The sequence below is a fragment of the Danio rerio genome, chromosome 20, assembly GCF_052040795.2.
Source record: "Danio rerio strain M-AB ecotype USA chromosome 20, GRCz13ab, whole genome shotgun sequence".
NCBI classification, from domain to species: Eukaryota; Metazoa; Chordata; class Actinopteri; order Cypriniformes; family Danionidae; genus Danio; species Danio rerio.
The window spans coordinates 40915056-40938645 of record NC_141040.1 but is presented as its reverse complement, the minus strand read 5'-3'; the positions used below and the strand labels follow the sequence as shown (position 1 = coordinate 40938645).

The following is a 23590-nucleotide window of genomic DNA, read 5'->3' as shown; positions in this document are numbered from 1 at the left end:
AATTTAAGCCTATGATGCAGAATTCAGGCCAATGTTTTTTAATAGATTAATTGAATCAATAAATCAATTTTTACAACCCTTGACAACTGAAATGAGGTTATGTATGAGAAAGTCTTACCTCGTGATTATATCTGTGCATGGGTGTCATTATAAAAATGCTTATAATCTCTTATTACTCATCATCATAAATAAAAATAAGGACATAAGACAGTAAAGCAGAATCACTAATGTGAGGAGAGTTTACTCGCACGTGACTTGTTTTAGCTATTTAGAAAGTGTGAAAGCAAAACCACCCCAAAAGAACAAAAATAAAGATTGTAACAATTTTAATCCCTGTTTCGAAACAAAGTAATCAATCTACATTTGTGAAAGCACCCCGAAGTGTCTGAAAGCATTTTTTCTCACTACAAATCTACCTGAAAGTGTTCAAAGTGTGACCAGAGTTACCGCTCTTTCATTGACAACAAATTCAATGACCTTCAAGGAGTTTTTAAATCACTAATAATTTTAAATCTAGCACCTAAACTTACACCCCAAGCAAATATAACACCATAAAAATCCTTAATTTGCTACTTAATTCTGTACTTAATTCACTTACACTTATTATTTACATTAAAATGTCATAATAATGGTTAGGGCTGCATGAGATTAGAAAAATCTGACATTGTGATATTTTGTTTTTCTGCGACTATATATTGCAATGTGACTACAATAGAGCAAAGGAAAGAAGAATCAGTGCTTTATTGTTTCCGTAGAGTTAAACAGTATTCAGCAACAGAAATGGAATAATAAATCAAATAAAACTATGTAGTCTTCTTTGTATTAATAATTCAGTGAAATTATTCTTCATGACAGTTACAAATGCTCTACATTTTTGTCCCCAAATGCCTTGAAATGCCTTAAAAATACATGTTAATGATGAAGCTTTAATCTATTATGTTTATACATTGCAATGCCTTAACTTTGCATATTTTGACACACACATTGTTATTGATGCTGAAACGATGTTAATGATGACGTTTTGAATGTGTCATTTTGAAAAATGTTGAAAGTTCAAAAAAGTCATGTTCAAAGAACTTTAATACAATTAGACAAATTCTATGCCAACATTATTTAAATGCAGTGCTGAAATAATGAAAAAATACATCATTTGTTATAGTTCTTGTTTAAGTAAATTTACTGAACATACTTTTTTCATTCATTTTTTTTTTAATGAGACTTTTATAAATTTTTTGTCTTGAATAAAATACAATACCATACAAATATATAAAATATATACAGGTTCTTCACAGTTTTTACATTTGTTTATCAATTTATAAAACACATAAATAATTCAACAACCAGTAACAAAAGTATAAAAATACTAAAAATAATAGTACAGAGCATAACAGGATAGATACATTCATATTTCAAGTGAGGAAATGAAAATCTCCCACATATATATTTCCATGTAATCACCATTCATGTTGGCCAACATTTTCTCATATGATGCATTATCAATCATGGATTCCATCCACAATTTAAGTCAAGGGTATTAAATATCCTTACAAAACCTCAGTATTATATGTGCTGCTCTAGTAATGCCCAAAATTATAGGGGTGAACTCATCATTTCTAACATGTGAAACCTCAGTTTTATCACCTAAAGGGCATATCCTGATTCCTGGGTGAGAAAGGGGTTTTTAAATCCCAAACATCTACCTTTCGTTCAGTTTTTGAAAGCAGCACATTACAATTGTTGAAATAACACCATACATTTTAAATTCAAGCAATTTCAAGGACCGATGTTTGTTTTTAAGTACTTTCCAGGCCTCGAATCCATATGTCGGAAATTCAAGTACTTTTAAGAATCTTGATATCAGTAAAATGTTGGAATTATGCAGATGTGAGTGCAACAAGCTGCATATGTATTTAGCACACAAATCACAGAAACCATCCTTCTTTATATAGTCAATGATACTAATTAGGCTTCCATCTTGAGCAATACATCATCTTGCAATCACCTATGCAACACGCACATTAATCCATTTTTCACAGCTTAGTTAAAAAAAAGCTAATAACAATAATGCATTTCCTCCAACGGCGCATACAGATGTGCCAGATATAGCAGAGCGGTTCCAGCAACTATCTGTCAAATGCCATTTTAAAGGATTATGCTGTATACATTACAGTCCGGCAAAGAAACCAGAGACAGCTTAAAATGTTTGTGCTAGCCAGTGCCTGCTCACCTAATATGCAGACCCCACAGTCTTCTGACACTGATGAATTTTTAGATCTCTGGATAAACATCCTCTCATGGCCTCTTTGCATAAGTGATATTCTCTATTCCAAGGGCTCCTTAGCTTGCCATGCCAACGAGACCCTTTCTTAGGCCTGCAAATCACAAGATGACATGTTTACCACTGTCAAAATGAAGAACGACCGTATGCATGGTCCCGATTGCTTTCAAGTGTGGGATATCAGTGGCGATTTGGATCTAGCCGACATGCTTTGTTCACACTTCAAATCGCTTTCAAGTTCTCAAGGTTTCTCTCATTGGGGGGAAATAAAGGCGACAGTAAACAATCAGTTTCTGAGGCAAATATAAATACTGCCAAGTTTCATGCATCGGCTACTTCAATCAAATGAATACTACATTGGTTTTGCTTTAAGGTCAACCAGAAATAATCCCCTAACTAACAAATAAAGCAACCGCTGATAAGGCAAGGAGCTTGGGTCACAAGGACTTTACTCAATTCAAGGTCTCGCCAGTTGCTCTTTGGAAATATTTAACCATTCAGAGGTCTTGTTGTTAAATAAACTAAAGCTTTTCTCTGAGAACTTATGTATGCTTTGGTGAATTGGTTAAAGGATGTTTTCACAATTTGGCTTTTTAGTTCTCTTTGTTTATTTGGTCCAAACAAAAAAAAAAGAGAAAATGATACATTTAGCCAGGTTTTCTTCAGTACATACAATAAAATACACTACAATACAAAATAAAACCTTTTCTTGCATAACAGCATGATAAATACTCCTCACAAAGAGATAAAAACATTCAAAAAAAATGTATAATAAAAATAATAATAATTTTACCAAGACCTTATTCAGCTCCAAAACATCTTGATGTACAAATGACTTCTTTAATTTCACTATATTAAAACTTGGGACTTTAAATCGACGGTTAAACTTGATTTAACACATGACTAGTGTTCCAAATGATGTTCCTTGCCAGCCTTGTGAGGCTCTTGTAATACGAATGGTCATATAATTTCTCAAAAGGCTTTCCTACTATCTTTAGATTTAAACAGATTTAAACCTGGTTCATCGACTCTCAGAAAGAATACATACAGAATTACAATACTGCAAAGCACTCAAGAACAAGTACAGACAAAAAAATGTTTGTGAATCTTTTTTGATGCTCCAAAGCAGGGGTGGCCAACCCTGTTCCTGGAGAGCCACCTTCCTGCAGATTTCAGTTGCAACCCATGTCAAACACACCTGCCTGTAATTATCACGAGGTGTTCAGGTCCTAATTAATTGGTTCAGGTGTGTTTAATATGGGTAGCAACTGAAATCTGCAGGAAGCTGGCTCTCCAGGAACAAGGTTGGCCACCCCTGCTCCAAAGGATCTAAGACAATGCAAAAAAATAGATTCTTTGTTTTATCTTTTTACACACACTATTATTATGATCTATTATTACTCCCAAGTACTTATATTTGTCTACCTGATGTTTACATTATGTAAAACTACAGGGTTTGTAGACACATTGTTGAAGTTGTGGACTTGAACAAGATTCCTCTGTTTTTTCTAGGTTAATCACGAAAGCATTTTTGTCACACGATTCTACAAGATTATTCACACCTTACTGGTGAAATCCCATAACTTCTATCTTGCTCAATAAAGTTATTAATACTGTATTAATAATAATGTGTTCACACTTTCATTTTAGACCCAATTTAGCAATTAAAAACAAATTCAAATCTGTGTTTTAGAGATGCGTTTGAGATGTGTTTTATACAAATGTATTAAACTGGTATAGGCAACAATGCAAATATAAAGATCATTTTGTCATCATGTTCTGCTTTTGGTTCGTCGATGTCTTTGGTCTGTGTTGAATTTAAATTAAGGCTTGTTTTCACCGAGCGATATGGTTCCTTATAGTACACATTTATTTCTGTTGTCAAAAGTACCAAAACAGCAAACAGAATCTACTGTATGTTCTCTATTGTGGTTTATGCAGACATTGACATGTCAGTTTAAATGTGTGGAAAGCATGAGGGGCGCCACTTCCTCTCTCTATTTGCACGTGTCTGCTTTTAAAATAATGACTTTAAGTGAACAAGTGTCTCAATGTGTGAATGCAAGGCTCAAAACTGCGACTGTTTTGGTCGCAATTTTTTTTTTTTACCTATGCAACCCTTAAAATATATATATGGGAGCATTTATGCAAGTGCCTAAATTTGCTGCTGTATGACCGGTTTTCACTGCAAAAAGACTTAAGAGACATTCACACAGAATGCATCTTTGCACCTGAAACGCAGCACTCAGGAATAGTTTAAAACAGTTGTCTTGTCAACTTACTACACAGTAAGCAAAGCCCAAAATGCTTGCCCGGCCTTCAAGCTCTTCTGATAGGCCGACTGCTCTAGAACTGAACACGAAAGGATTGGTTAATATCAGCTGTCAATCACTCAGTTAATGCTTTCTGCCGTCAGATGACAGGGAGCTACAATCTAAAATGACAAGAAAATCTAAAGAGCTGAAGATGAGAGAATGAAAACAACACTGACAGATTTCGGTTTGGAAACCACCTACAGTTACAAATAATGGCACATCTGATTAGTGATCATGTGGTGAACGTTAATCCACCATTTACACTTTTCAAAGAATGGATAAATGACTTCCACTGGGTTAAATTCTGCTATGAAAGCATTCACTTAATCCTTCGTTTAATGGTCAGGATGCTGTCAGCCATGCGAATAGCAGCTACTGTACATGTACAATGTCATACCGCGTAAATACACAACCACAAAAATATTAAACTATTATTGCGGCTCATAAAAAGACCAATATTGCTATTAAGATGACGCATGCAAATAATAAGTTATATGTCAATAGCATCTGTGCAATATCAGACACCACCTGTAAAAACACATCACAGTTATTATTGTCAACTAAGATTCATTCGTGTCAAGCAGTGTGTGCAGGGCCGGTGGGTGCATGCATATATTTTTTATTTCTGTGTTAGTTGTGATTAGTGTTGATTTTTAAATGCAATAAATCTAGAGTAAATAAATCTAAAATAAATCTAAGTAGACACTTTTGAAAGCCAACACAGTGGATGCTTACATTCATTAACAAGCAAACAACTGATGATGCAAGTGAAGATGCTAATATACGGTCTATCTTTAATTTAGTCCTTTGACTCACTGCATGCTTTATGGCATTGATAAAGGCATGCCTAAAGAAATATATGTACCAAGTGAACTCAACAATCTTAAGCAACCAGTCTTACAAAGCCAAAATACTTCATTGCAGATCTGCCTCTAAACATAACACAGACATCTCGCTTTGATAAAAACCAAGATCAACCAGCCATAGATACTAAATATCTGCCTTAAAGGTATAGTTCAGCCAAAAATTCTCATCATATATTCACCCTTATGTCATTACAAACCTGTACTATGTCTTCTTCCTTTAAAAAAAAAAAAAAAAAAAAGGAACTGCTACAAAATGAACCATATAAAAAATTCAAATGAAATGATATGAGATATGATATATGATGATATATATTATTTGATATACGATATGATATATGATATGATATATTTCATATGATGATATATATGATTTGATATATGATATGATATAATATATATATGATATGATATAATATATATATATATATATATATATATATACACATATATATATATATATATATATATATATATATATATATATATATATATATATATATATATATATATATATATATATATATATATATATGATTTGATATGCAATATGATATGATATATGATATGATTTAATATACGATATGATATATTATATTATATATGATGATATATATGATTTGATATACAATATGATATGATAGGATATATGATATGATATGACATAATATGATTGGCATATTTCTTTAAAAATGGACTTCATCAATAATAGCATCTAAAACATATTATATGCCTTCTTCATTTTATGGCTTTGTCCAGGAGATATGTCCAGTTACTTAAACGAACCAAAAAGGCACACAAAAATATCTCAGTAAAAGCCTTGCACAACTGATTTATAGGTTACTAAAAAAGAAGTGACAAGAAAACAATGTCGTTTTCTCCACTCTGGAGCTGATTTACAGCTCCAACAACTAGAGTTAAACCTTTTGTTGTTTGTGTCAAAATTCAATTTATTTTAACATGACAGAAGAAACCCAATCAGGTTAGGGATGTCAACAAATGAACTTCATTAATACTATACACACTAAAATCAGCAACTAAATTGACCGGTCAAATCATGCGAGGTGTCAATTTTCTGTCTGTACTGTAAAGTGAATGGAAATAGTTGTACGCAGCCTACACACAGTCCCAAAGGAAAAGCCCAGACATTGGCTACTCACCCTGCTCGCGCCGTTTGATCTGCTGGATCTGGTCCACGGTGCTTTTTAAGATGTGGCATTTGTCCGGCTTCACGTTCAAGCTGGCAATGTCGCTCATGTTGGCCGACAGTAACTCAGCCAGTTCATCAATGTAGCGGCACTCCAGCTCCCGCCGCCGCTTCTCCACACTGCCAGAAAGCACACAAACAAGAGATTTTTGCATTTGTTTGTGTACTCAGAAAATCAAGATACTTCCCAATAAAAATTTAATCTAGTTTGAAATATTTTGGAAGTATTCACATATTGAAATATATGAGTGAAATATTAAAATGAGTTTGCAAGCATCAAAAGAAAAAAATATAACAGAATATATAGATAAATATATTAAACTGATTAAATACAAATCTATTTAATTTTAAATATTTATACAACTAGCCAGTATGTTTTACCCAATTGTGCATTTTTGAATCATTCAAAATAAGCAGAAAGAAAGAAAATGTGTAAAATCATCACAAATTTTATATATTTTAATGCGTGCAGGATTATTATGTAAATATTACCTATTTTTTTACCTGTCTACTTTCTACGTAAAATGTAAGGAAAATAATTTTGTTTCATATACATTTATATGAATGTATATATATATACATACATACAGTTAAAGTCACAATTATTAGCCCCCCTGAATTATTAGCCAACCTGTTTATTTTTTTCTTCAATTTCTGTTTAATGAAGAGAAGATTTTTTTCAACACATTTTAAACCAAATTGTTTTACTAACTTATTTTTAATAACTGGTTTATTTTATCTTTGCCATGTTGACAGTGACTTGTTAGAGCAAACGAGTCCCATACAAAGAATCACTGGTTTAATTCCAGCTTAGACTAGGTTGGGTGCGGTAGGACCGGTGGGTGACACCAGGGGGTTCGTCCGGGATGGGAGTGAGGTTGGTGAGTGTAACGGTGGCCAGCTAACGAAGTCCTATGCAGGTAAACCTCAATCCTTAGACTTCAAAAGGTTCTCTAGTGACAGACACTAGTGGTCACTGTCTTTAATTTCCTTGTTAGAGTAACAAACTCCCACACAAAGAATCACCGGTTTGATCCCAGCTCAGACCGGGTTGGGTGCAGTAGGACCGGTGGGTTACACTTGGAGGCTCATCCGGGATGGGAGTGAGGTAGGTGAGTCTAACAAAGACCAGCAAGCGAAGTGCTATGTAGGTAAACCTCACTCCTCAAAAGGTGATCTAGCAACAAATGCTTGAGGCCACGGTCTTTAAGCACCTTTGAGAACAAAAAACTCACTTTCAAAAAATTTCCCGTTTCAATTCTAGCTCAGACTGGGTTGGGTGCAGTAGGATTGGTAGGTTACACTTGGGGGCTCGTCCGGGATGGGAATGAGGTTTAGAGGGTGAGTTTAACCGAGGCCAGCTAGCAAAGTGCTATGCAGGTAAACCTCAGTCCTCTCAAAAGGTGCTCTAGTGACAGACGCTAGAGGCCAAGGTCCTAAGCCTTATTGTTATAGCAACAAACTCCCATACAAAAAAACGCAGTTTCAATCCCAGCACAGACCAGGTTGGGTGCAGTAGGACTGGTGGGTTATACTTGGGGGTTCGTCCGGGATGGGAATGAGGTTTAGGGGGGTTGAGTTTCATGGAGGCCAGCTAGCGAAGTGCTATGCAGGTAAGCCTCATCCCTCTGACCTCAAAAGGTGCTTTAGTGACAGATGCTAGAGGCCAAGGTCTTTAGCCTCCTTGTTAGTGCCACTGGTTTGATCTCAGCTCATAGTAGGTGCAGTAGAACCAGTAGGTTACACAAACATTACTGTCAGCAGTGTAAATGATGTTAGGATGTTTGCTAAAACCATGTTGCTGGTTATTTACAACACTTTCTACCCCTGCGATGAATCTATCACAGCCTTTCAAAATACAAAATACCATCTACATTTAAAAAGTAACCATACAATTTTTTGAGGTATATCTTCCATGAATTTAAAATGAAACAAAATCAACTGAAATATCTCTTTTGATATTAAAATACTCAAAATATTAACTCATTCTTTTTCTCAAAATCTCAGTTACCTGGGAGGGAAAAATAAATTAATAATGGCTAAACAATGCATGGCTATGCATCATAACAAAAAAATCATCATCTTCTTAGCAAAAATAATTATTTCAATCTTTGAACTTAAAGACTAACAATCAGCTCTCCCTTTCTCTGTTGGCACATGAACAACCAACCACACTTGGAGGAAAAAAAGAACAAAAGAAAAAGAAGAAAAAACCCAGCATGCTGCTGCTCTGTTATGATGTTTTTAAGACAAAGCCTTGAAGTGGTCAAGTTTGGCACCGAGGCTGAGTGGGCCATTCTACAAGGACTAGCGGCCTGAATAATTCATGACCCACAGAAAGCACTATGATCCCAAACTGCTCCGTGTATTTAGCTCTCTACCACCTGAAAGAGGCAAAGGATTCTGGGAAAAGAAAAAAGAGGAATGCTGGGTGAGCGGAGAAACTATAGGTGCACACGGGGACAAACTGTGGGTGGCCTGTTACCAGAGCAAGGCTAAAACACACACTTTTATACAGACGTATCATTGTCGAGCTAATAAGGGTCGGGGCAGCGTACAGTCCTTGCACTAGCAGGCATTCCTCAAAGGCTTACTCCGCACATGGGTTATCAAGCTGAGAGGAGATGCAGAAAGGCTGAATAGGGGTGAGCAAGACAGATGGTCAGAGGCTACGGTGAAGTAATGCTAGATATCAATGGAATGCAAAGGCTTTGGATGCGAGTCCATTTATCATGCAATCAAAATAAAAGATTGGAGAAGGCGAGGTGAATAAGCCCTCTGATTGCAGGTGTGAACTGCGTTGAGGACACAGAATAAGGGAGTTTCAGTGTTTGTTCTTCAGCAGTCGCTGCTCAATTGGATAAAGCGTACAGAAATGAGAGCGTGAGATTGTGTTAAAGGATGCGGGACATGTAAGGATAAATGGATTGATTCAAAGGTTACAGGTTTGCAACATTTTTCCAAAAAAAATAAAATAAATAAATAAAGCAGAAACACAATGAAGCAAAGAAACAAAGTGAAGGGTGAGTTAATGATAGGGCTGCACGATATTGAAAAAATCTGCCATCGTGATAATTTCTAGCTCTGCGATTTATATTGTGATATGAATACAATTTCACCACATGGCAAACTTTATTTGCAAAGTCATTCAGATTGATCGGGATGATTTTGTAGGGAAGTGAATTAGGGCTGGGCCATATGGCAAATATACAATCTCAATAATTATTGTCCATATTGAAGAATAACAATATATATTCTGATGCAAATTGTTAATTGTTCTACGGTGCTTCCCACAGGTTTGAAATATACTTGCGGTGGTAGCTGGACTGAAACACACCTTTGCCCACAGCACTTAAATAGTTAACTTTATGCAACAAACAAAACATAATTAGATTTTTAACACTATTTTTAATATTATCGGTTTTAAACTTTTTCTTTTCAATAGGTTAAAGTAAAAAAAAAAAGACTGCTGAAATAAATGCTATTCAGGAGCCGTGTGCACCCACTGACAGGTAAAATCTGCTCCTCTCTCTCATTCAAGTTCAGGTTGCTTTATTGGCATGACATTTTTTACAGTATTGCCAAAGCATTTTAGATGCCTAAACTATGTGATCTATTGACATCATCAAATTAATAAAATATACAGCAAACGAGGAATGAATGAAAGAAAAAAAGGAACAAAAACAGACATTATTTCGAAAAAGTATAATAATTGCAAAAATAAAACATATAGATTATTTAAATAAGACAAATGAGTTTATTACCCATTTCTAATGGTGCAATGGTGAGCAGTATGAAACAGGTAAAGCAGAGAAGATTTTCTGCTAGTTAATCGATCGCGGATGTTTGATTATATTGGGCATATACAAAAAAAAAAAAAGTGTAATAGGATGATGATAATAGTAAAACAAAAAATGTGTCACTTAATATGCATGGGCAGCCGTTAATATATCTGGGTGACCCGCCCAAGTAAAGTCTATGTGTGGGAAGCTCTGGTTCAATATTGAAAAGAGTACTCCAACAATGACTGAAGCCACAAAAATGAGAGGGTCCATTAAATAACATAACATATTTTCGTACAATAAATTTTCGGTGGCCGAAAATTTGGTACATCTCTAATATCAACAAACATGTAGATTTTCATTGTTGCACATTTTTGCAAATCAGAAATCAATCTATGTTAATCAATGTAGAGTAAAATAAGTCCAGAGCTTATAATTGTTATTGACATAAATAACATTTTTACATGGCCATTTTAAATTTCAATGCAATTGGATATAATATTGTTTATCCGACTAGACCTAGACTGAATCATGCAAAGGTCTATATATATATATATATATATATATATATATATATATATATATATATATATATATATATATATATATATATATATATATATATATATATATATATATATATATATATATAGTATATTACTTATTATATATATATATGTAATAAACAAATCCACCACATTTCAAGGGGGTTATACTGTAAATAAAAAAACTTTGCACACACAGCTATATATCAACATGAGCATATTGACAACACAAAAATGCAACAGTCTAATAACCGTATAATATTTTTATAGTCATTTAAAAATTTAATATGTTAATATTTTTTAAAAAGTTGATGGATTTTTATTTGTACGTTGTTGTTGTTTCTTTAACGTAACTATTAACTATCTTCTGGGGGTTATGAATAAAACATGTTGATCCTAAAAAATATAACTATTTACAATATTATTTGAGTTTGGTCATAACCAGGTCACTCCTGGTCATTGTCCCAACCCTCACTTTGAGAACCACTGTCTGTCTTAGTATATTATACTTGTAAAATAACTCGCTTGAGATAGCAAATTCTAAAGAGCTGCATTTTATAATGCAAATGTACCGTTTGCATACATATTTATATGGTTTCTAAAACAAGTTGCTTTCATATTCCTAAGATCAGATTTTAGCTTTCTCAAAAACCATTTTCTCACTTTTTGGTGTGTGTTTTTTGTTATGCAAACATCACTGTCAGCAGTGTGAATGGTGTCTGAATGTTTGCTAAAATTATGCCAGTGCTCGTGTACATCACACTTGCGATGAATCCATCACATCCTATCAAAATACAAAATACAGTATTTACTTCTTTGTAAAATCTTTCTACACTTCACCGGTTTGGCATTGTTTGTTCTCCGCAAACAAACATTACGGCTGCATCCATGTATTTCTCATATTGTAAGTGAACAAAAGTATGTCACAAAACAACATCGAAAGTTAAAAACAAGTTGGATGACAACACAAATATTTTTCCAGCATTCTTTCATTGCCATTGTTGCTAATGTTGTTTTTCAGCCCTAATCAAACTGAAATGCTCATTTTAATATTTAACCCTTAAAGAGACCAACAACCTGCTTTCCCTTCCTCCAGAATGTGTGTGTGTGAGAGTGTGTGCAGTATCCAATGGCTGCTGTACGTGTTTGAGGATGGAGGAAAGTGCTTATCTGTTTGAGGCTGTGCTTCTCCTGGGTGAGCAAGTGCATGTACATATGAATGACTTGCAAGAGTGAGCGCATGTTACCATGTGTGTGTGTGGGAGAAGACAGCAGAGAAAGTAGGTCAGTGCCTTGCTAAGGTTGTGCGCAGGCGCGCTCATACACAGGTCAGGGCGCTGCGTGGGGTTGCTGTAGAAACAGGCAGTTACATCAGCCCCACCAAGGCCCTATGGAAGAGGATCACTCGGCCAGACAGACCAGTTCTCCTCCAATCAACCCTGACACAAGGAAACCTTCAAGAAAATGTGCTGGTGTGCTCCACTACACCAAAAAAACAACCCAGTATTTAGCATATATCAGGCTGTTGTTTGTAGGAACTGGAGTTTGAGTGCAGTCATGATCATATTCCCTATCATACTGTTATTTTCAATACTACCAAAAGCTATTAAAATTGCAACGTAAAAAGTGTGGAAAACGTTGCTCTTTCGCATACATTGTTTTTTCAAAATATTTCATAAAACTAATAGTTTGAAAAAGTATTTAGGACTACTAGGATCTACTAGAAAAAAATACCTAAATAGTTTCTTCTATTGTAACATTTAAAGTATTTTAGTACGCTCTTAAAAAATATATTAAATAATTTTTAAATTAAATAATAAATTAAGTGTCCAAACTATCAAAATTATTGTAACATTTCAATTAAATTCTTTTAAAAACAAGCTTTAATATCTGAAAAACTGCTAAACTCATTTTAAGTTTTAAGACTTAAAGTCAGCCTTTTCTTACTTCCCTATAACACCCTTAACAGACAAAATTAATAATATTATGTTATTGTTTTGTTAGCCAACACCCCCTAAAATAGCAAGACTGTACAGTAAATGTGTTTCACACATGACGTGATTGGTGACGCAAAATTCAGATAGAGGGCAGGAAGTGATTCTTCTACATTGTAATCGCTATCAGTACATCAAAATGTTTCAGTTTTATGTCGTTTTTAATCATTTAAATCATCAAAATAAGTAATCCAAACAACTTTTATTACCTTCCAAAAGTTACTGTTCATAAAGGAGCGAAAGTAAAAAAAAAAAAAAACTGACATTTTTTCAATACACCCATGTGTACAAACTTTTTTGGACGCGATAATTCATTTGACAGCACCAATAAAAACTATATAGAGACCTAGCTATTTGTATAAATATGTTAATGTGTAAAAATCAGATACAAACACCACCACACTTATACAAAGTAAAGAAAAATATAAATAATGCACTCTGGCATGTAATCACTGCTATAAAATCTCCTTCTTGTTTTGCAATAATCCAAGTCTTTACTGCCGTTTCGGCAGAATAAACAACCATAACGTGAACATCCAGATGAATTTTTGTTGATGGTAAGTTTGTTAAGTTCATTCCCTCTTACAAAAATAAATAAATAATAATGTAGACTATGCGTACACACTTTTGTATGCTTTTATCTGTTATTTCGTGATGTCTGGAAGATATCTGGATGGGGGAAAACTATAGTAGTTATAATAACATGTTTTTGAACCACATAGTAAAGTGTATAATGTGTATAACTCTTTGTTAATGAATGCTACAGAATACTGTAGATTAGTAAAGTAATAAAGTGTAATAAATAATGTTAGTGTAAACTAGGGTGCATTGTGATGGTGTATAATTATACCATAGAATACTGAAGCCTAGTGAATAATTTGTTTATTACTACAGTTGAGTTGTACCACAACAGCAATTACAGTTTAAGCCATGATGTATAGTATGCTTCTAAACACTATAGTATTCACTATAGTATTTTTTATTGTTCATAGCTTATACAGTATTTACCGCCTCGATGACAAGCAAATATATTTTAATTCAGTAGAAAACTTGGCCCACTTCATGATATAATGATTATGCCCAACATATGTGGTTATTTTATATTTAGATCTCCTTTGAAATATGCTATAAATCGCAAAAACACCTATAAACACTGAATACATATTTGTTTTATATTTAAAGGGATAAAAAAAATTGTAGTTCACCCAAAATGGAAAATGAAAAATATTTTTAAAAAATTATAAAAAAAATAAAAATTACCTTATCATTTACTCTCCCTCTTATGGCTTTAAACCGTTATGTGTTTATCTAGCCATGCAACCACCTGTCCACTCGATCCCATTCCCTCTCATCTCTTGCAAGCCATCTCTCCTGCAGTCATACCAACACTGACTCACATAATTAACACATCTCTTGACTCTGGTTTATTCCCCACTTCATTTAAGCAGGCTAGGGTAACCCCACTGCTAAAGAAACCCAACCTGGACCATACGCTACTTGAAAACTACAGACCAGTATCCCTGCTTCCATTCATGGCCAAGATTCTGGAGAAAGTAGTGTTCAATCAAGTCCTGGACTTTCTTACTCAAAACAATCTCATGGACAACAAGCAATCCGGCTTTAAGAAAGGCCACTCAACTGAGACTGCCCTGCTCTCGGTCGTGGAGGATCTCAGACTGGCTAAAGCAGACTCTAAATCATCAGTCCTCATTTTGCTGGACTTGTCAGCTGCTTTTGACACTGTCAACCACCAGATCCTGCTATCTACGCTCGAGTCACTGGGCCTTGCGGGCACTGTTATACAATGGTTCAGATCTTACCTCTCTGACAGGTCATTCAGGGTGCCTTGGAGGGGAGAGGTGTCCAACCTACAGCATCTAAACACTGGGGTACCTCAAGGCTCTGTTCTTGGGCCACTTCTCTTCTCCATCTACACATCATCTCTAGGACCAGTCATCCAGAGACATGGATTCTCCTACCACTGCTATGCTGATGATACCCAGCTATACCTCTCTTTTCATCCTGATGATCCCTCAGTTCCAGCTCGTATCTCAGCCTGCCTGTTGGATATTTCACACAGGATGAAAGATCATCATCTTCAGCTGAACCTCGCAAAAACGGAAATGCTTGTAGTTTCTGCCAACCCGACTCTACACCATAACTTTTCAATCCAGATGGATGGGGCAACCATTACTGCATCCAAAATGGTGAAAAGCCTTGGAGTAACGATTGATGACCAACTAAACTTCTCTGACCACATTTCTAGAACTGCTTGATCGTGCAGATTCGCACTCTATAATCTCAGAAAGATATGACCCTTCTTATCTGAACATCCAGCTCAACTCCTTGTTCAAGCTCTTGTTCTCTCCAAACTGGATTACTGCAACTCTCTACTAGCTGGGCTTCCAGCTAACTCTATCAAGCCTCTTCAACTGCTCCAGAACGCAGCAGCACGAGTGGTCTTCAATGAACCTAAACGAGCACATGTCACTCCGCTGCTAGTCCGTTTGCACTGGCTGCCAGTTGCTGCTCGCATCAAATTCAAAGCTCTGATGTTTGCGTACAAAGTGACTTCTGGCCTTGCTCCTTCTTATCTGCTCTCACTTCTGCAGATCTATGTGCCCTCCAGAAACTTGCGTTCTGTGAATGAACGTCGCCTCGTGGTTCCATCCCAAAGAGGGAAGAAATCACTTTCGCTCACGCTCAATCTGCCCAGTTGGTGGAATGAACTCCCTAACTGCATCAGAACGGCAGAGTCACCTGCTATTTTCAAGAAACGACTAAAAACTCAACTATTTAGTCTCCACTTCACTTCCTAATCTGCAATTGCCTCTCTGAATATCACACTAACTGTACCCAAAAAATAAATAAATAAATAAATAAAAAATACTAATACTACTAATACTTTCCTTCTTAGACTTTACAGACCTGAAACTTGCCTATAGCACTTATTCATTGTTGCTCTTAGTTGTGTAAATAGCTTCCTTGTCCTCATTTGTACGTCGCTTTGGATAAAAGCGTCTGCTAAATGACTAAATGTAAATGTAAATGTGTTTCATTAACTTCTCTTACGCACAAAAGATATGTTAAAGAATGATGTTTGCTGGTACCCATCGACTTGCATAAAAGAAGAAAAATATTATGGAAGTCATTGGGTCCCAGCAATCAGCATTTTTCTAAATATCTTCATTTGTGTTCAGCAAAAAAAAGAAACTCTAATGAGTTTTGAACAAATGAAGGGTGAGTAAATGAGTTTTGGTGAACTATCCCTTTAAATAATTGATAAACTAACTAACAGATTAACCAAAAAAAAAAAAAAAGCGTCTAAACTATCAACATTGTACATTTCCAAGACTTTTTAAGATACAACGTTAAAAAAATGTATTCATATGCATGTATGATTGTATGTATATATATGCTTGTGTGTATGTATGTATGTACAGTACGTGTATGTATATATGTATGCATGCATGCATGCATGTATGTATGTATGTATGCATGTATGTATGCATGTATGTATGCATGTATGTATGTATGCATGTATGTATGTATGTATGTATGTATGTATGTATGTATGTATGTATGTATGTATGTATGTATGTATGTATGTATGTGTGTATGTGTTTATGGTTAAAACAAAGCCCTTTTCCTCCCATTCAATACCCACTGTTTTTCCTCTGACACACTTTGCCTGCATTGTAGCCTGCTTGTATGCCACACTGTCTTACATAAAAGCCAAAATTGCTACGATCTTATAAAATACTCAGTAATCTGAAACGCTATAAACTGGAAAGGAACCGAAAGGAGGAAAGATGATCTTATACTTCACCTGGGACCAGAGGTATCACATGGAGAGCCCTTCCTTTTCCGTGACTCTAAGATGTTGGGGTCGAGTGCATTCTCCCCGGCGGCACTCATTTTGAGCATTTGCGCACCTGAAAAACAAGTCAGACGCATGTCAGCCTACAGAGTCAAGAATGACAGAACTATTCTATTAAAGCAGGACATTTTCTTTAAGTCATTCACTGGCGCTAACGAGTCAGTAATTGTAGTTGCATTGACTGATACCCATATGTTGTTGTTGTACATAAGAAATACCACAGTGTTAATAGAACAACAAAATGATGGCGGCAATAGGACCCCAGGCGCCACTTTAGACTAGCAAAACCAGCTTTTCTTCAAGTTGGACCAGTTTTCAAATGGCTCCATTTTTTTTTTACTGTAAACACTATGACAGGCAACATAGCTCAAGCAGATTGAGCATAAGAGTCAGATGACTCCAAACAGGCCCGGTCTGAGGTGACAGCTCATTCCCGCTAGCAATACACATAATCAATGGCTCCGTGCAGGGGAATCATAAATCTGCTACGAAAGGGTTACTAATTGAAAGCCTTCTTTGATCTGTGGTGCTGTCCACCAAGTGTTACGGTCTCTGGGAACTGCTAGAAGGGGAAACCAGTAAAATTCCATTGGCATGGCATGGATAATGCCATCTTATAACCAATATTATGTGACGATGAGAAATCACATCCAAAGACAAACAACAATTTTCAGTGTATTTAGGATTTTGTGCAACTCTAACTTTTGGATAGTCTTGTAGAGCATTGCATAGGCTCCCTATTAAACATCATATCATTTTTAAATTAATATTGGTAAGGTAGGGTAAAACTTGATGTCCCAGTTAGGGAAATTTGTCTTGGGCTCTTGCCCTCAGCTGCAGTCATCACAAACATGGAAAAACAATACAACATACAAAAAACAAATGAGTATATAAATAAATAAATCTATCAATAAATCCATCCAGCCCCCAGCCCCAAAAAAGTTACATGCCCGCCTCCATATAGGGGTGCCACGGTTCTCAATATAATATTGAACCGTACGGTACGACCTCCACGGTTCAATACGTGCTTGTGAATTGCAGTTTTCTCGGTTTTGCATTCAAATAATTTATGTGGGTTTTATATCTGCCCTGACTGTGTGTGCCTCTAAGTCCATGAGCTCAGATGAGGAAACTCCTCCCCACGAGTAAATATCCAATCACTATGCTCAAAAGTTAGGGGGCGCTTGACTATAATTTCACACTTTAACATTGCGAGCGGGAGTGAAGTGAGACTGAGGCAACAGTACAAGTAAGCGCCGGCAAAGTGAGGCAACAGTACAAGAAAGCGCCGGCGTCTTTCAAATCTGCGGTGCGAGGACATTTCGGTTTTGCCGGTAAGTATATTAACAATAAAAGAAAAAAAATGGTGAACAAATCAATCCCTCGCTGAATCTTTCAAGCAAACATACCCATCTGGTTCCGAGAGACACATAAAAATAACAAAGGCAGTGCGGGTGTTTTTTTGCTAAAGATTTTTCGGTGATGGGAGATGTGGGCTTTTGACATTTTATAAAAGCACTCGATCCGTGTTACAGACTACAGTCTCGCATTTTTTCAGCACAGAGATAATTAAGATGTTTTTTTTTATGTTTGCTTAAGTACAAATATGTTTATTTGAAATGGCCAATTCATCTTTATTATTTCACATGTATGTTTATTTTCAAAGTGTAGAATTTTATGTGTTCCCCAGTTTGTACATGGGCTACCAGCAGCTGTGAGATTTCAGTGTTAATTTTTTTATACAATACACTGTGAACTAGTGTACTTTTCTTGGCCTTGAGGGTTGCAATAAATCGTTTGTATTTTTTTTCTCCTTAACCTCTTACTGTTCCTATTGCCTATAGAAAAAAAAAAAACATGCGTCAAGCAATGATAACCGAAAACAGTGTTAAAAAAACCTATGTATGTATTGAACCATGGGCTAACTGTATTGTTGCCTGCCTAACATATATTATACACATACATAAGCAAAACAGATACTCTCAGTCTAAGCCACCACAATTATTTACTAGCTTAATGCTCACCGGATAAAAAGGAATCTGTTTAATCTACAGCAAGGTACCCTGAACCTTTTCACCGAAGGTAACAACTCATACTTCTTGTGCAGAACATGTGATACTGTATGTCACAAACTATTTGTTTAGCACGTCTTATTGTGTCCTGTTCATACATATTCTGTATCTGTTCTGATACACCAATAATTTTCCAAGTAATGTGAATCAAACTACTCTAGATCTCAGCTGCAAAGACAAATTGCCAAATCAGGCTGTGATGCTGTATCTTATTAAACTCTCAAACAAAGCCTTATAAAACATGATCATACATTTTGCCAACTGACCCAGCCGAGGCTCAAGCCAGCGACCCTCTTGCTGTGAGGCGACAGCGCTAACCACTGCGCCACTGCATTGCCCTGAGTTGAGCTCCAACTTGCTTAAACACACCTGCCAGAATATCCTAGTATTACTATTGATGATGCTCTGAATGGCTTAGCTCCAAAGAATTTGAGTGAGATCCTGGTGTATTACAGTCGCTCCTGTCCACTAGGTCCAATTAATCATAGACAACTGATTGTTCCTAGTATATGAAAATTGATTGTAGGCAGTAGATCCGTTTCATATCAGGTGCCTAAAATCTGGAACACACTTTCTAATACAGTTAGGGAGGCAGACAACACTCTGCTATTGCAAGGACAAGTGTCTTGAGTCTAGATTTATACTGACATTTACATAAAACACAAAAGCATAAATTTGACATCCAAATGCTTTAACGCAGGTAAGCCCAAACTCAGTCCTGGAGGGTCGGTGTCCTGTAGTTTAGCTCCAACTTCTTTTTATCACCGTGAACTAGGGTTGGGCGATGAAGACCAGTTTGGCATTGTGTGATGTCTAAAGTGAAACATCACAATGGACCATGGCATCGTCGTCATAGACAAATAGACAGTGAACTAATTATTTATGAATGATTATTCAATAATGAATTTATGAGTAATTCATTCATTCATAACAAATTTATTTGTAGCCTATAATTTCAACTACCTGACCCACATGGTGTTTGTTTTACCATAACCAAATCATGAATTAATAAGCATAAGTTACAATGGAAATAACAAACTTGTACGACTCTAGAAAAGATGCGATATGCGAACGGCCCTTAAAAGGCCATAGTCTTTTGCGAACTCCAGCAGTTGATCTTCTTGCACAAAAATAGTGGATTCACCTGATTCGTTGATGAATGGGTTGCGGATACATTGCTTGGCAGTTTGCAGGTCCTTCACTGGGCCTTTTCCCCTTAACATAAAAACTTTCCAAAGACGTCTGATTCTTACTCATTTTGCTGCTTGTGGAATAATTTGACCGATCAAGTGACCAAGACGTAAGCAAGAGAACTAGGTAATTTTTTTAAATGAAAGGTTCTTCTAAATAAAAGATTGTTCACACTAAAACTGAAATAATTATTGATTTCTTGTGTGGTCTGGTCCCAATTAATCCACAGACTGGTACCTGTCTGCAGGTGGTTGAGGATCACTGTACTAGGATATTCCTGGCAGGTGTGTTTAAGCAAATAGAAGCTTAACTCAGGGCAATGCAGTGGCGCAGTGGGTAGCTCTGTCGCCTCACAGCAAGAAGGTCGCTGGCTCAAACCTCGGCTGGGTCAGTTCGCATTTTCTGTGTGGAGTTTGCATGTTCTACCCGTGTTTGCGTGGGTTTCCTCCGGGTTCTCCGGTTTCCCCCACAAGTCCAAAAACTTGCAATATAGGTGAATTGGGTAAACTAAAATAGTACATATTGTATGTGTGTGTGAATGAGAGTGTATAGTTGTTTCCCCGTGACGGTCAAGACGATTTGTGAAAGTTTAAACCCAGCATCAGAAAGAGGAAGACAGCTGATTTAAGTGCCGTAAAGATGGTTGATGGTGGTGAAAACTGCTGAAATACTGAGATTTTCATGCAAAATGATGTCTAGAGTCTGGAATAAAATAGAATAGTCTGAAATATAGAAAATATGCCGTAAGCGAAAGCACTGTGGGCGAAGATGAATTCTGATGCAAGAGGTCTGAAGAGAATGGTCAGACTGGTTAAAGCTAATAGGAAATTAGCAGTTATTGCAACCAAGGTCAGTAGATGAGCATCTCTCACAAGTTAAACCTTGAGGTCCACATCGGGGCTCACTCCTTTCAGCTTCATTTACAGTTTGCATAGGCTGGTCAAAACTGGACAAAAGAAGATTGAAAAAATATTGCATGGTCTGATGAATCTCGATTTCTATTGCAGTATTAGGTCGGGAAAGAATGAAAATATGGATTCATCCAGTCTTGTATCAATGGTTTAAACTTGTAGTGGTGCAATGGTGTGGGGAATAATTTCTTAGCCATTTTTGGACCCTTTAGTATCAAATGAGCATCATTTAAACACCCTAATCTTACTGAGCAATGTTGAAGACCATGCCCATTCCTTTATGACCATAGTGTACCATAAGATACCACAAATGGCTTCCAAAATCGCCAGATGTCAAACCTATAAAGCACCTTTGGGATATAGTGGAACAAGAGATAGATGAAATAGTGTCAGACTGGTCCAAAATATCTGTGAATTGGTATCAGCATCTATGCCATAAACAATTACGGCAGTTCTGAAGGCAACAGGCTGTCCAACCCCATAATAATGAGGCTGGGACAAAAGTAAATAAGAAAATGGTAGGAAATCACAACATCTAATTGTCTATGTACTGTTTAGATGTTCCCTACAAGCATCAGTTGCAGTATGTAACCATAGAAACAGGACACATTTAAGCAGCACATAAGGTACCCTAAAGCATACCCAGCATTTTTATAGTGATTCATACATGTGATTGTACAACAAATCACTGAGGGTATTCAGAAACAACACATTGCTCAATTGTGCAACAAAAAAAAAAAAAAATCTACAGAACTTATATCAACAATACAAAAGCTTTATTATAGAGTGCTGTCTGTATTCCAGGTAATAAGACTTAGGTGAAAATAAAAAGCAAGGTCACTGTACTGCAATACACAGGGTGAATATGGCTGGCTGTGGCTAAACCCACTTTAACAGCAACCAAACATTGGATAAATGTATTCAATTATAGCCTGTTTCCACTGATTGGATAGGTACGATACGGTCCGGTACAGGTCACCTTTATCAGGCTTGCGTTCCCACTGCCAAAAGGGTATCAATGGTACCATTTTGGTGAGCCTGGTGTACAACAACATTTCAGTCGACATCATTCTTGCTCGAGGAATATTCAAAGTAAAGCTGTACAGGTCGTTCACATATCAAATGAAAAGCACTTCTCACAAAACAGATGTGGATACACATAAATATTGTGTATAAATATTGATTATATGCGATTTGATTATAGCTGCAGATCAATGATCAACTGTGCCAACTGTAACGTCTACAACTATATAAAATAAATATATAAATGCAAAATATATGAACACATACAGACCATTACAGTCTCCCATATGCTACAAATTACAGAAAAAACTACACACAGCTTACATTTAGTCCTTATTTGGCTTCAAAATTAACACACAATTTATAGCCTACAGTCAGTGCAAACCTCTCATCTGTGTCTTTAATCTTCACCAGCAGATGTAACCTCTTGTTAAAAAGTAATTCCCTCATTCAGAGTTCATAATAGTCCAAAAGGTGATGATAATACTTAAACATGGCTGTTTGTTCACATTTTAGGTTGCTGAAAAAATCATTAGCTTCTTTTTTTTCAGCTTCTTTGTTTTTTTTTTGCACGTCACTCTTGCGTTTGTCCATTACTATAGGGATCGGATGTCAAGAGCAATTCAATAATCACATGCATGTTGTCATCATCAGCTCAGGTTTGTTATTTCAGAAATAGACACGCGGAGAGCCTTGTAAACATCAGTGGGGCACGAGTAAATTCGGCTCTTTTTCTTGGCTTTGTGGCTGTTCATCAAGACAATGTCAAAGTTAGTTTGCACTCGGATCGACCATGGCTAACTATTATATTTAAATATTATTACGGTGTAATGTCTTGGCTGTCAATTTAAAATGGCATTTCCTTTGTTTTCATTCTCCTTGCTTGTGTAAGCACTAGTAATGTTTCTCTGTAAAACAATAGCTGCGCGTCTCGCTCCACCTTTTCATACCTTTTAAAAGGGTACCCAAAAAGTGGTATGGTCCAGTTCACTTTTTGGTACCTTTTGACAGTGGGAATGGCCATAAAAGTGTACCAAACCGTACCAATCGGTGGAAATGGGCCAACAAATTTAAATGACACTTTTTAATCCAATGGCTTTAATTTGTCCATATTGGTGTGGTCAAGTTAAAAGAAGTGCAACCTAATTAACTATGTGGGGGGAAACGAATAATAAACAAATATTTTCATCTTAAAATGTCCAAATTTCCTTATCGGTGTGTCCACAAATGTGACAAAAATATCTCCCGTAACAACACATTGCTTGTGAACTAAACCTTCAAAGCAGCTCTGGACAAAACGTTCATATGTTCGCATCATTGTATAGTCAGGCGGCAGACATCGCACAACAACAGCTCAACCATTCCAGCCACCAGCTCAATCTGTTGGCCTTATGATCGGCTGGTCACCTTGGATGGTCAACTGAGGCTGAACTCAAAAGTAATTTTTGTTCTATTAGTAATCTGGAGCTTTGACAACCCCTTCAGTTTGAAGAGGATCTTTTGCCATATCTTATGTTATGTTTCTTCTC

The 23590-nt window shown here is 36.2% G+C and overlaps 1 protein-coding gene and 1 long non-coding RNA gene across 4 annotated transcripts in view; both read right to left on the bottom strand.

The window, feature by feature from the left end:
* LOC147839397 (uncharacterized) overlaps positions 1–23590 on the bottom strand; it is a 765501-nt gene that overhangs the window by 57560 nt on the left and 684351 nt on the right. The gene's annotated exons all lie outside the window — the stretch shown is intronic.
* Positions 1–23590, bottom strand: part of ncoa1 (nuclear receptor coactivator 1) — a 112116-nt gene that overhangs the window by 44150 nt on the left and 44376 nt on the right. For all 3 annotated transcript variants that reach the window (XM_087298453.1, XM_087298455.1, XM_087298454.1), the window contains 2 exons: positions 16814–16919; positions 6617–6783 (listed from right to left, as the gene is read on the bottom strand). In XM_087298453.1, the coding sequence (XP_087154579.1) occupies positions 6617–6783; positions 16814–16911 (265 nt within the window). In that variant the 5' untranslated portion in view covers positions 16912–16919. The remainder of the gene's footprint in view (positions 1–6616; positions 6784–16813; positions 16920–23590) is intronic.